Raw genomic sequence first — 12,424 nt, 5'->3', positions numbered from 1 at the left:
TTCAACAGAACATATAATTCTCCTTCAGATCTCCACACTGAATGTGTGACGGTAAAGAGAAGGTGGTTCAGGATGAACACACTTGGGAAGATTGGGAATGAAACCAAGATGAGTGCCTCTGTACCTCCTACACGGTTTAAGCCCTCACATGTTCACTGGAAGGGCTACAGATTTAGAGACAAACCACACGTAATTCCAGAGATCTCAAATCAAATTTGTAGCAACCATGTAGATGAGTGGGAAGGGAGAGACTTGAATCAGGACTTCATCTCAGAAGGAGGGTTCATGCTTTTATACCTGTGCCATTCCTGAGCCATTTCCCAAACTGAAAACATCACCTCCCTTTGAGGTACCATTTGGATACCTAATGTGGCCTCCCCCATCACTAATATTAACTTCACACACACCCCTACATACAATTGGAGCATCATCAATGCTATGTCTAGTTGTGTCCTCAAAAATGTATGGATATTTTTGTAAAAAATGTTATTAGAATTCTAGTACAATTGTAGTATATATTGTACTATGCATGGCTACTCAGAGGTAAGGTACACTGCATTGATTTTGACTCTTTCCACTGTGAGTGTGCATTGGATTGTAGCAAAATGAATGAATTTCCAACTCTCTAAAGATATGTTTCCAGTCAATATTGTCAGTTTTAAGCTAGCTGGACAAATGGTATGACTTGATGTAACTCAGCCCCTTAAAGTTTGGTTGAGATCAACAGATTACTTGATGGCATTTGTCCAATAGTCGATCCACAGCACCACCTTGGCTCTTTTGTAACCAAGCCTCTGTTCTGAGACTGCAAAATGGAACCAACATGAGATATTGAGTACACAACCCTTTGAAAATTATTGATGTCAGAGTAAATAACACCAACCACAATAACATTTGCAGATTAGAAATGAGACATGATTTCCCAAATCCAACTACATTTTCAACAGTCTAAAACTGGCATGAAATGAAATCTCTTTTGATGTAACTTTGGATTGAAATAATAATAATAAAATCATATGATTGCCTTCTGAAAACTGATGAAAGGATCTGCATTTATTCTACACAATGATTTCTGAAAACTCACTTCCAGAAATGCACATTTTGATTCTCACACACCTACACACACCCTGAACTGATATGATGATGTTTGCTTGTTTTCAATATTTGATTGGAGATAGTTTTGCCTACATTCATCATGTGCTAGGTGCAGTCACAGATGGGGCTGTGCCACTTACCTGATCTCCCTTCAGGTGAGTCACAGGACAGAAAGGGAGAGAGCAGAGGCAGAGGTGAGGTTGGCATGGTGCAAATGCACAGACAGAGCCAATCCAGTGCTCTTGCTGATGTATTTAGGATGCCATGACCTTGGTGCCACCTAACTCCTCCACCCTCCATCCCAGTGACTAGTTCGAAGGGAGGTCAGTCACAAACTCACCTTCCTATCTGCTAATGGTTAGGGATGCAAGGACTCTTTCACATTATACTTTGGTTTCCATTGAAACCCATACAGATCCAAGTAGGGAGGGACCAATTGCCTCCAGAATATTTCTCTTTTCCATTCATGACTGACTCAACCTGCTTTTAATAAACAGGGAGAATCATGGAATGGTTCTGAGTTAAATAACACATTGATTATTTAAAAGCCTTAGAAGGAATTGCAGCTCTCAGAGGATTCATCTATTTACACGTTGATGATGTATCTCTGTAAGATGCAGGCAAAACTGAAAAGAAACGGTGATCACAAAGAAGGTATTTATAAAAATATATTTCCACAAAGTAGGAAACAATACAGGAGTTGTTGGTTGTTTTTTTGTCTTCTGAATACAATACATGGAGTAAATAAAGAAAACAATTGCATCAAAACAAAAATAGAAAAAAAGTAAAAATGAATTGCATGTAATACTTAGTTTTATTATACAATTGCTACTTCTAAATAGTCAGTTTTCGTTACAAATTGAGGATGTCAACAGCTACTAAGTGCTGCTTTCTTTGTGAGCCAGATCCCTGTGCATACCCATGAAGATTCTAGAAAATAAGAAAAGCTAAAAACATAAGCAGGAAAATTATGTACACACCGGATCTTCTAGTATAGTGGATAACTATAAGCATGTGTGACTTTATGTTGAAATGTGTGGGGTTTTCAATGTCTTTGTTTTGTTTTTTGTAAATATTCACATGAACCAGTTTGCTTCCAGTTGCTTGTGCTTGTACTAAAACGCCAGTTCTTGGTTTATGAAGAAAATATAAAATGGTCCAATGTTAATTTCTTCCAGAAACACCCTCACCCTGCTACCATTCCCTTGCAGCTCCTCCACTGCTAATATCTCTTGTGTTTGTTTTTCAAAATGTACATTTCATTTAACATTCATTTTATATAGATATATATATAGAACAAAGAATTCTAACCTTTTATTAATGGATACAATTTTGACATTTCCCTTCTCTTATACTCTTACCAATAATCAATCTTAATAAATAAAAGTAGTAATGGACATCAATAAAATATTTATTTCAAGGATTAAACAAATAAATTTGTTCTTTAGCAATAAAACCAGCTTTTGTATATGAGTCCATCTTCTTTCACATATTTCCCTCCTTTTTCTTATAGAAGACAAAGTAGATGAAATGAGTGATTCTTCTAGAAAACAATCCATTTTGTTTGAAAAGTAGAGAACTTTAGTCTCTTCTCCACTTGAACATTTGCACAATGGTGGATTTTGAATCCTGTCACTGGAATAGATTAAGAACATGTGAATATTTTAAGGCTTGACACAATGTTTGAAGATGATATTCAGTCTGTGGTTTTTGTGGCCAAGAATTACCCTATGTACAACTTACAGTCACTGCACAGTTGAGGCCAAAAGGGACTTTATCAATGCTTTTCTTAAAAATTCAGCATTGCAAAGAAGACCAGATATTGCTTTTAACATTCTTTTTTTCCTGTTTTTGTGGTGAAATCTTTGTTGGCAATGTGGAAGCAAACCATTAGCTTTCAATGGACTATCAGAAGATGCTCTTCATAAGCAAAAATCCATAGAGGTCCATTATGTAGAAAAGCACCTATCTTCTCCATTTCCTTTCCTTTCACGTACTGAAGGTGATCAAAGATCCAAACCTCCATCTTCAGAGTGGTCATGTGAATATAGAATATCCAAAGACTTCTAGACACTCTACGTACTTAACTTCACACTCCACAAGACTCAGACCTCCTAACATATACTTTTGATTTATGTACTTTTTTGGTTCAACATTACAATGTAGTTGATTTTATAAGATGACTGGCACTAAAGTTGCCCCTAAACAAAAAGCCACATTAGTCATAACTAACAGCAGTGGCCCTAGAATATTACATGATCGCTTAAGTCAAGAGTGAAAAAAATAAAAGTTTGTAATCCACTGTCAAGTTTCTTTGTCACTTTCGCCCACTGAGTAAAGTTCCCCGAGTCTTTTAAAACGGGGTCCCCATTCGCTGAGGTAGTCAAAATTCTGATCTGAGTCTGATGTTGAAGACTCTAAGGAACTTAGAGAACCAGCTACTGAGCCTCTCCCCTCATACCCATAAATCTGAATCGAGTCATATGGAGGAGCTGTAGGGTCATTATCAGCTTCATGGAGCCTTACATTGATAAATTCATCAACATCAACACCATTAGGAACAGGTGCCAGTCCCTGCCTTGGCATAAATTGAAGATCGGGTTTAATATCCTTGCGGGGCAAAAATCCATTTATTCCATCAGGGTTTTGTAAAGTTGCAATGTCAAACGCTTCTGTATCTTCTTCGCCACCTCCTTCGTCATCGTAACGGATGATGTTTTCCCTCACATCTTCATCGTCTTTGATAATAAGAGGCTCGTTTTTATGTCTCCTCAGTGTCACAAACAGCACCACAATGACTGTAAAGGAAATACCACAAACTGATCAACCTTTGAAAGCAGTTCTTAACGCAAGCAAAATATTTCCTCAGAGGGTGAAAAGGTGCTTATATTTCTATGAGGGCTTTGGTTATTAGAACATGAGGTAAAATGAATTTTGGAGAGAAGGAAATTTGGAATCCCTGAAACTAGGAAATAGGAAATTCAAGGTAAGGGCCCATTTTTAAAAAAAGTTCTGAGAGGCACTTGTTAGTCTGAGCATCCCTGTCTTGCTCTGACTTTGATAGGATCGAGGTCAGGAAATGCAGTTTGTCAGGAAGTGGTGCCAACATTGAGGACAGCTTTTCACCTGTATTCCCTGACTGAGAGCCTCTCACGTCTTACAACTTTGTGATCAGTGACATAAGCAATAAATTGTTAATATAGTCAAGTGGATCTAGTTCCTAATAAGGCATGATGCTTGATTTGCCAACATTTAGTTCCAGCATCAACCTATGCACCCCAAAGGCAAATTTCCCCTTTAAATGGATCTGACATAGGCTTTTGTGGGATATCCAGCCTCATATAACCCAGAGTCTGAACTCTAATGCATGAAGGGGTTAAAACCATAGAGTAGGCTGTCATGTCAGGCTTAGCTAGGTTATTCCTCCTCACCTTGGGAGGAAGAGTTATCAAGCCTGTGTTCTTCCATTCCACCATTGGACCCTTCCAGTAAGCAGATCTAAGCTGAATGTTCCAAACTTAGACTACATGGCTTAAGCAGGCCACTCATTGTGAGGGAGCTTTGCTGTCATTGACATCTACTCTCAAGGGTGAGGAAAAGAGCATTACTCAGCTATGAAAAGGAGCAGCCCAACTTCAGATGCATTAATTCAAATTAAGCTTATTCCCAGATACTTGTGTTTGGAGCTAATGCTTTGCTCTGTCAATTTCAGTTTCTTTCAGTTTATCATTTTTCCAACCTTAAGTTCAGTTCTCCACATTTCCACATCAGTTTGCATTTTTTAAAGTCTTTGTGAAAACATTTCCAAGCAAATTTCTTCTCATATACACATTTTTAATGGAATTTCCAGAATATAAACATTTTTGCAAAGTAATTTCCCCAATAGAATGTATTTGTGTATCTTATTTCCACAAATATATGTATTTATATGCAACAATTTACTCTAGTACAGTCGTACCTCGGATTACAGACGCTTCAGGTTGCATGATTTCGGGTTGCGCACTGTGCTGAACCCAGAAGTACCAAAATGGGTTACTTCTGGGTTTCGGCACTTGCGCATGCGCAGAATCGCAACCTGCGCATGTGCGGACGCTGTGGATTGCGAACATGCTTCCCGCATGGATCACATTCGCAACCCGAGCATCCACTGTATACACATTCTGGGCCCCATGACTTGGTTGGAGAACTACATTGCAAAATTTGGAGAAGTGTAGATTTTTACAGATGCTTCGGTTTGCATACTGTTTTGGAAAGTGCAAATTCACATTTAAATGCTAACTGAATTGAATTCCCACCCCATTCCTACTTTGGATACTACTCAAAAAAAGTTGCTATTAGCCCTGCAACAGTTTTTTTCCCTAGAGAAAAACTGGTGCCAGTTCTCACCTTGAAGTTGTTACAGTAAGTATTCACATTTTTAACCCCCCCCCCCAAAAGAGGTGTCAGTACCGCGTGCTCTTGAGTTTCCTCGGGGTGGTGGTGGTGGAAAGCACTGCCCTGCAGCAGTGGGGGGGGGGGTAGTAGTAATAATAGTAGTAGCAGTGTTTGTATTAGGCTTTGGTCTCTACCCTTCAGGGGAGCTAACAGCGACTTTAATGAAGACTTGATATTGATGGGGGAAAGCATGAGGAAATGAGTTGAACATTGTCTCCACCAATGCTGCTGCTCCAGTAAAAATTAGAGCCTTCACAAGTATTCAAATGTAAACAGAAAATGTGTCAGGTGATCTAATTATCTGTGTTTTGACTGTAATTGTGTTCTAAGCACTTGGGTACTGTACAAGTTTACTGCCCATGAGGCCTTGCACAATGTTCTACTAATCATACATAATGTAACCCTCCAACGACGTATAGTAACCTATCCAAACTTTCGAGTCTGGCTGACTAGCTAAGGAAAAACAGAGGAGTCATCTTCCGCTTGGCAGGCCTCAATGGATACCCCGTAGACTGTGATAATTTCACTAGGTCACCATTTGTGAAGAGTTGGCCCATGGCAGGAGCAGTCAACATGGCACACTCCAAATGATGCTAGACGGGAACTCACATCAACCCTAGTCAGTATGGTGAATAGTCAAAGATAATGAGAGTTTTCTCCAAGAACATTTGGAGTGAATCATGTTGACTACCCTTGGCTTCTGGGAATATTCGATATTACTAAGGGTGTATCCTTTTTCAAATAATGGACCTAAGCTATTGATTTCAATGAATCTACTAGCCACTTACCTCTTTCACTGCCACATCCTTTTCTTCCAGAAAAAATTGTCTATATTGTTTAGCAATTTATGAACCAGAAACATGTGAATCTCACTCATGTTTAAAGCACTGCTCCAATTGTCTACTATGATTGGCAATGGCTTTCTAGGGTCTTCAGTACTGGGTCTACCACTAGAGACACAATCAACTGAAAATGGGAGCTTTTGCAAGTAAAGCATATGCTCAACTGCTGAAAGATGCTCCTTTCCCATATGGAAGTCTTTCTGACCAGTAAATGGATACGTACCTAGCAGCAAAATGATGCAGGCTAGAATTGCTATTAAAGCTCCCATGCTGAGGCCAATAGGCAGCACATAAGCTTCAGCATTGCAGGACTGGGCAATACCCTCGTTGCTGCATCCACAGACCTTAATGGTGAGGGTGCTGGTGCTGCTCATTGGCGGATTCCCACTGTCGCTGATTATGATAGGTAGAAAATAGACTTCTTGCTTCTGGCGGCTGAATCCATTATGTTTTGTTAGAATGTTAAGGGTGTTATCTGGAAAAGAAGGGGATAATCTATTTCAGATTAAGGCTGCAGAATGCAAGGCTTTCTTTGATGAGGACCGAGCCAAATCTACTTACCTTATTTTGTGTTCATTTTCATAGTTTTACAAAAGTGCTTCTTCGTTTTGCCAGTTTATGGCATGTAACGTGAATAAATTGGTATACCATTAGTGCTGCCTTCATTTTTCTCCTTACCATCATTAGCCTCATTTGGAGCTCTTTGGAAATTGGCAGGGATAGGGAACCTCAGGTCCAGAGGTCAAATGCAGTCTTCCAAGCCCCTCTATCAGGCCCTTGGGGCTCTCTCTAGGCTACACCCCCTCTTCCCAGGCCACAACATTCACTAAGCCGTCTCCGCACACTCAATGAGCAATTTTGTCTAGCTGAAATGGGTCCTTGAACAGTGGTAGTGTAGAGGTTGTTTTCATGCAGAAACCTCTGACTGGGATATATTAAGGACTATCTCCTTCTATGTGATTGTGGCTACCTATTGTTTTTTGTCAACAGAAGCTTTTTTCCACCCCCACTCCTGCCCTGAGGTACACTTGATTGGGTTGCAAGACAGGACTTTTAAAGTTGTGACACTCAGGTTATGAACCCCATCCTTAGAGGGTCTGGCTATCTGCTTCTCTTAGGTGAGCTTAATTATGCTTTTATGGCTGTTTTAAAACTGTCTTCTGTTAAGCTTGTTGAATTTATATTGTTTTCATAAAGCACATTTTTGGGAGTTGGGGTTAAGTGCCAAAAAGTGTCTATAAAAGTTGGGAGGTTTCAACTGAACGTCAGGAGAAACATCATGGTAGTAAATGCAGTTTGGACAATGGAACCAATTACTTCTAGAGATTGGCAGGGCAGGTGTTCCCTTACTTGCGGTCTTCAAACAAAAGGTGAACATTTATCTGCTGGGGATACCCTACCTATAGATTTCCTGCATCAAGCAGAGGATTGGGTTGTCATCGCAACCAAATCATGCATTTAAGACACTATTAAAACACATTTAAAGCACAAAGAATCATGAGAATGGTAGTTTAACCCTCAGAGAGCCTTTCGATGCAACAGCTTTCGCTATGGAAATTGGGCATACATACAGTTGACTGCCTAATCATTCCTTCTGTTTTTGCATAGTGAAGCTTGTTACCTTTTTCACAGTTCTTAGGCACAGTTGACATCATTAAAACGATCACCATTTAACTCCCACAATTGCTGAATTTACAGAGGCCTGTCTTCCATTTACTAGGAAAAATATAGGCAGTGCTGCAGAAACTGGAGTGAGGTAAATGTTGGCTTTATTTAATGACACCCACTGTGTGTTAGCAGTAAATCAAATAACTAAGAACCGCACAGGTAATTACTGAATTCAACTCTCCTGCAAGATGTATGAGATTTTTCTATTACATTAGGTAACCCTAGATTACTGGCACCCAGCATCCCACCCAACCCTCTCCTCTTATTAGCAGTTCTGTGTATGCCAGGCAACACTTCAAAAATGTAACAAGGTTTGATTTATTTGCTTACTTAACAAGTCATCAGGGTACTTTACTGCTTTACTCAGAAGGCTATTTTGAATCCTGCTGCCATGGATGTCCTTGGGTTTATGCTGATTTGGATTCATTTGATACATTTCTTCAAATAAAAAGTAGCAGGAAGTTAATCGAAATAATGTTTTGCTAGACCTACAGCAGATCCTGGTTTTCCTAAAGGTTTTCCCCATTTGCTTACTTAACAATTCATCAAAGTTTTAAACTACTTATTCAGAAAAAATATTTTGAATCCTGCTACCATGGATGTGCTTGGATTTATGCTGATTCAGATTCATTTGATACATTTATCCAATAAAAAACAATAGCTAGTTAATAGAAATAATATTCCACCAGACCTAAAAGAGATCCCGGTTTTCCTAAAGAAAGAACAATAATGTTCTGGGCAAAGGTCCAATAAACAGCTTCTGTTGTCTATTCCATTCATTAATCATCCCAACTTCCATTTATTGTCCATTCTCCCATTACTCTCGTATTCCAGTTAAACAATAACAATACTGAAAAACAGTTACAGAACTGGAGCATACATTGTGCTGCTCCTCGCATTGCTTTCAGAACATTTTCTTTTTTCTCTCCTTTCCAAAGTATGTAATGAGTATGCATGGTTCATCTATATATCCCCCCCTAAAACGTTATCTTTAGAATGCTTTGATAATTTTATTTCAGTTTGTTTCTTTTAATATTTTTACTCATTTCTTTCTCTTTCTAATTCTTTTTTTTACTCCTTTAATATCTTTTTTATCTCTTTCTTATCTTATGTTTCCTTTCCTCTTTTTGCTTTGTTTTTGCTTTTGTTTTCTTCTGCTTTTTGTGTTTGATTGTTTTTAATCCTCTACACAGAGTTAATGATGGGTTTGCATACAGATGAAGGTGATGGATGGTTGGTGTCAGGGCCAGATTTAGGTTTGATGAGGCCCTCAGCTACTGAAGGTAATAGGGCCCTTTATATGTCCAGCTGTCCTTTGTCAACAACAAATGGTCACTGTTTTATGTGTTGAATATGTGCTATATAGTAATTTATGGCCCTAATAGGTATCTAAAGCCATTTTATTTGTTTTTTATCTTAGATTTTGAAAATGTACATCCAGTTGTTGTTTTCCCTTTAATTTTTTTTTGGGGGGGCAATAGAGTGGGGCCCTAAGCTATAGTTTGTTTAGCTTATACGTAAATCTGGCACTGGTTGGTGTGAAAGGCTGGGAAGGGAAAATCTCCCAGGGATGGAGAAGAAAGAGAAGCTCCCGGGGGGGGGGGGGGGAGAGGACTGTCAGAGAAGACGCTACATTCTTCTTTTTCTCTTTTTTGTTTTTGTTTTGATTAGTTTGTTTTTTATTGTATTGTATTATAAAAGGTCTTAATAAAATCTTACTTTAAAAAGTCAAGAAAACAGGGAATGACCACATGGGAAGAAAGATCCAGGCAAAACTGATACATACATGAGAAACAGTTCAGTTTTGTTATGGAATTCAGTTAAGTTACTCATGGGATGACACATTATTCATTTCTTTTCTGTTGACAACAGCTGTATTTTTTTATTGGTACAATAACCTGAAGGGGCTAATGTAAAGTACTCCCTCCACTAACTCACCTAAGTAGTTATGTATGTAAGCTCTGATCCATCTTGTCTCTAAGAGACAGAGTTCTATTCAAATTCACTTAGCATGCAGCCTGGTTTACAGCCTATTTAATTCTGAGAACTATTATTAAATTTCTGAGTATTATTTAGGCCAGTCAACACAAACTCACACAAACTGTTTTTCTCTCTGCAGGGCTTCACCTGGGCCATAATTCTTATCCCAATCAAGCCCCAGAAGATAAGGGTAGGTGACTGAACCAGTCGATTAAGATTAATTTAGGGATGGGCAAATCTGTGAATTTTGGATTCTTTCTGCTTCTCATTTTTATTATCTTTAGTTCTCCATATCAGTAGGTAATACAGTGGTACCTCCGGTTACAAACTTAATTTGTTCCGGAGGTCCATTGTTAAGCTGAAACTGTTCTTACCTTGAGCTTTTGCTTTTACTAATGGGGCCTCCCACTGCGCACGCGCCAGAGGTGCACAATTTCCGTTTGCATCCTGGGGCAAAGTTTGCAACCAGGAGCAGCTACTTCCGGGTTAGTGGAACTCATAACCTGAAGCATTCATAGCCAGAAGTGTTCATAACCAGAGGTACCACTGTACACATAATTAATGAATTGTGTAACTTACTTAATTTTGACAGAGTGGAAATTGAGTTGAATAATGTTGTTTTGTGCAGAAGACAGACTGTAGTGGAACAGAAACTGTGCTGCATGTGGTGGAATGGAAAATAACCACTTCTCACATTCATACACTAAGTGCTACTTCAGTGTTGCAAGGTGTTATCCATGGAAGTCTTCTTTTTCTGACTTCTGCAATTTGAAACTTTCAAGCAATGCAGCCTTCCTGTTTAGTAATAAAATCACTTTATCTGGTTTACTTTTGTTTCCCAGTAGAGAGCTTTTTTAAAAAAACAACCAACAACTTAGAAGCTCAGAAAACAGCAGGCAGCTCCTACTGGAGCAGACACCAAGGCTATTGCATGAATTAGCTTGGAAACAGGTGCTTGAGAGGGTGCTGTCTGCTCATCTCCCCAATTAACCTGCTGATCCTTTATTATCTTTTTTTAAAAAAAAAAAAATAATTTTTATTAACCGGCCAATCAAATCAAATCACATCACATAAATTCTGAATTACAAAGCCGAATTTTAAATTTTGTTGAGGGGACCCATATTTCAAGATCCGAAGGGGGATTCTGATCATCTTCTTGCTACTGCGTTAGTGTCCAAATCAGTCCAAACAAAGTTCATAATTCTATCCAGTCTTATCTTGCTGTTTCCACATCACATCTTGTTCATATATTTTCTCTTTTTTCTTTATGATCTCTTCTGATAGTCTCCTTAAGCTGATAAACACCAATAATAATCCTGTGTGAATTTTTCCGTTCTTCCAATCCTCAAATCGAGATGGTTTCTATATATCATCGCCTTCATAGATAACATTGCTCTTTCTATTTTTAATTACAGAACTGTCGTTCTTAAGTCCCTCTGAGGAGTTTCACCCACAATATAAAAACAGCTCTATTTCTCTATTTCTCCTCCCAGACTTAAGTCCTCTGACAGAACTTCCCAATATGGCGACGGCACTTTTAACTGCGTCATTCCAAAGCCCTTATACATTCCACGCTCTTCTCAAAACATGCTTTGGTTTGAAAGTTTATCTCCACACAGCCTTAAATCCACAGCTTAAGTCCTTAAAACGACATTTCTGACTTGTGGGGGGGGGGGGATTCTTGTTTAATCACATAAAAGAAAGGAAAGTTCCCCCCCCCACCCCATCAGTCCCTTTGCCATACCGAGTCTTGGCGTATCTTCTCATGATTTATACTTGTTCCTCCGACTCGTCTTGTTTTATCAGAGATCTCTTCTGTTAGCAGTCTTTACTCCCCCTCCTTCCTTGAAATATGTGCATTCGCTTCATCCAAATTGTTTCTTTTGAAGTTCTTGCAGCTAGTGGCACGGATCAGAGACGGCGTCCAGAAGCGCCGAAATCCCACAGGAGGGCATTGTGCCTAGTGCCCCCACCCCCACAAATTCGGGGGTGGTATAGGGCACAGCAGGCAAGGGCAGTCCCACCCCACAATCCTGGGGGGGGGGTAGGGAGGCTATTTACTCGCTGATCCTTTATTATCATGCTTTTCATGTCATTTACTTAACCATCCCTTGGTTCACAAAACATAGCACACTTTGCTTTGTGATCTATTCCTATGAGTTCTAAGTTAAGTTGCCATCTGTGCCTTTCATGTGCATATGTATGGATTTAAAACAACATCAACAACATCATTACATCACAAACCAGTGGAGGCTGGTTATTAGGGTGAAGGTGGCACTGCCCCACTAACCTCAGTCTGCCCTCTGTTAGCTCCCACCTGTCTGTCTTCTTACAACGAATCCGAGGAGAACTTCTGCCTGCCAGCTTCCTCCTCCACACTGGAGGTTAATTAATTAATTCATGAA

The 12,424-nt window shown here is 39.2% G+C and overlaps 1 protein-coding gene across 7 annotated transcripts in view; it reads right to left on the bottom strand.

The window, feature by feature from the left end:
* Positions 1-1,749: 1,749 nt before the first annotated feature.
* Positions 1,750-12,424, bottom strand: part of CDH8 (cadherin 8) — a 229,095-nt gene continuing 218,420 nt past the window's right edge. For 6 of the 7 annotated variants that reach the window (XM_083452451.1, XM_083452452.1, XM_083452450.1 and 3 more), the window contains 2 exons: positions 6,595-6,846; positions 1,750-3,893 (listed from right to left, as the gene is read on the bottom strand). In XM_083452451.1, the coding sequence (XP_083308577.1) occupies positions 3,400-3,893; positions 6,595-6,846 (746 nt within the window). In that variant the 3' untranslated portion in view covers positions 1,750-3,399. Of the gene's footprint in view, positions 3,894-6,594; positions 6,847-12,424 lie in introns of those variants that run through there. The other variant, XM_083452456.1, reaches the window with a different exon arrangement.

This window comes from Podarcis tiliguerta (genome assembly GCF_965153285.1).
Source record: "Podarcis tiliguerta genome assembly, chromosome: 8".
NCBI lineage: Eukaryota > Metazoa > Chordata > Lepidosauria > Squamata > Lacertidae > Podarcis > Podarcis tiliguerta.
This window is presented reverse-complemented; position numbering and strand designations above follow the sequence as displayed.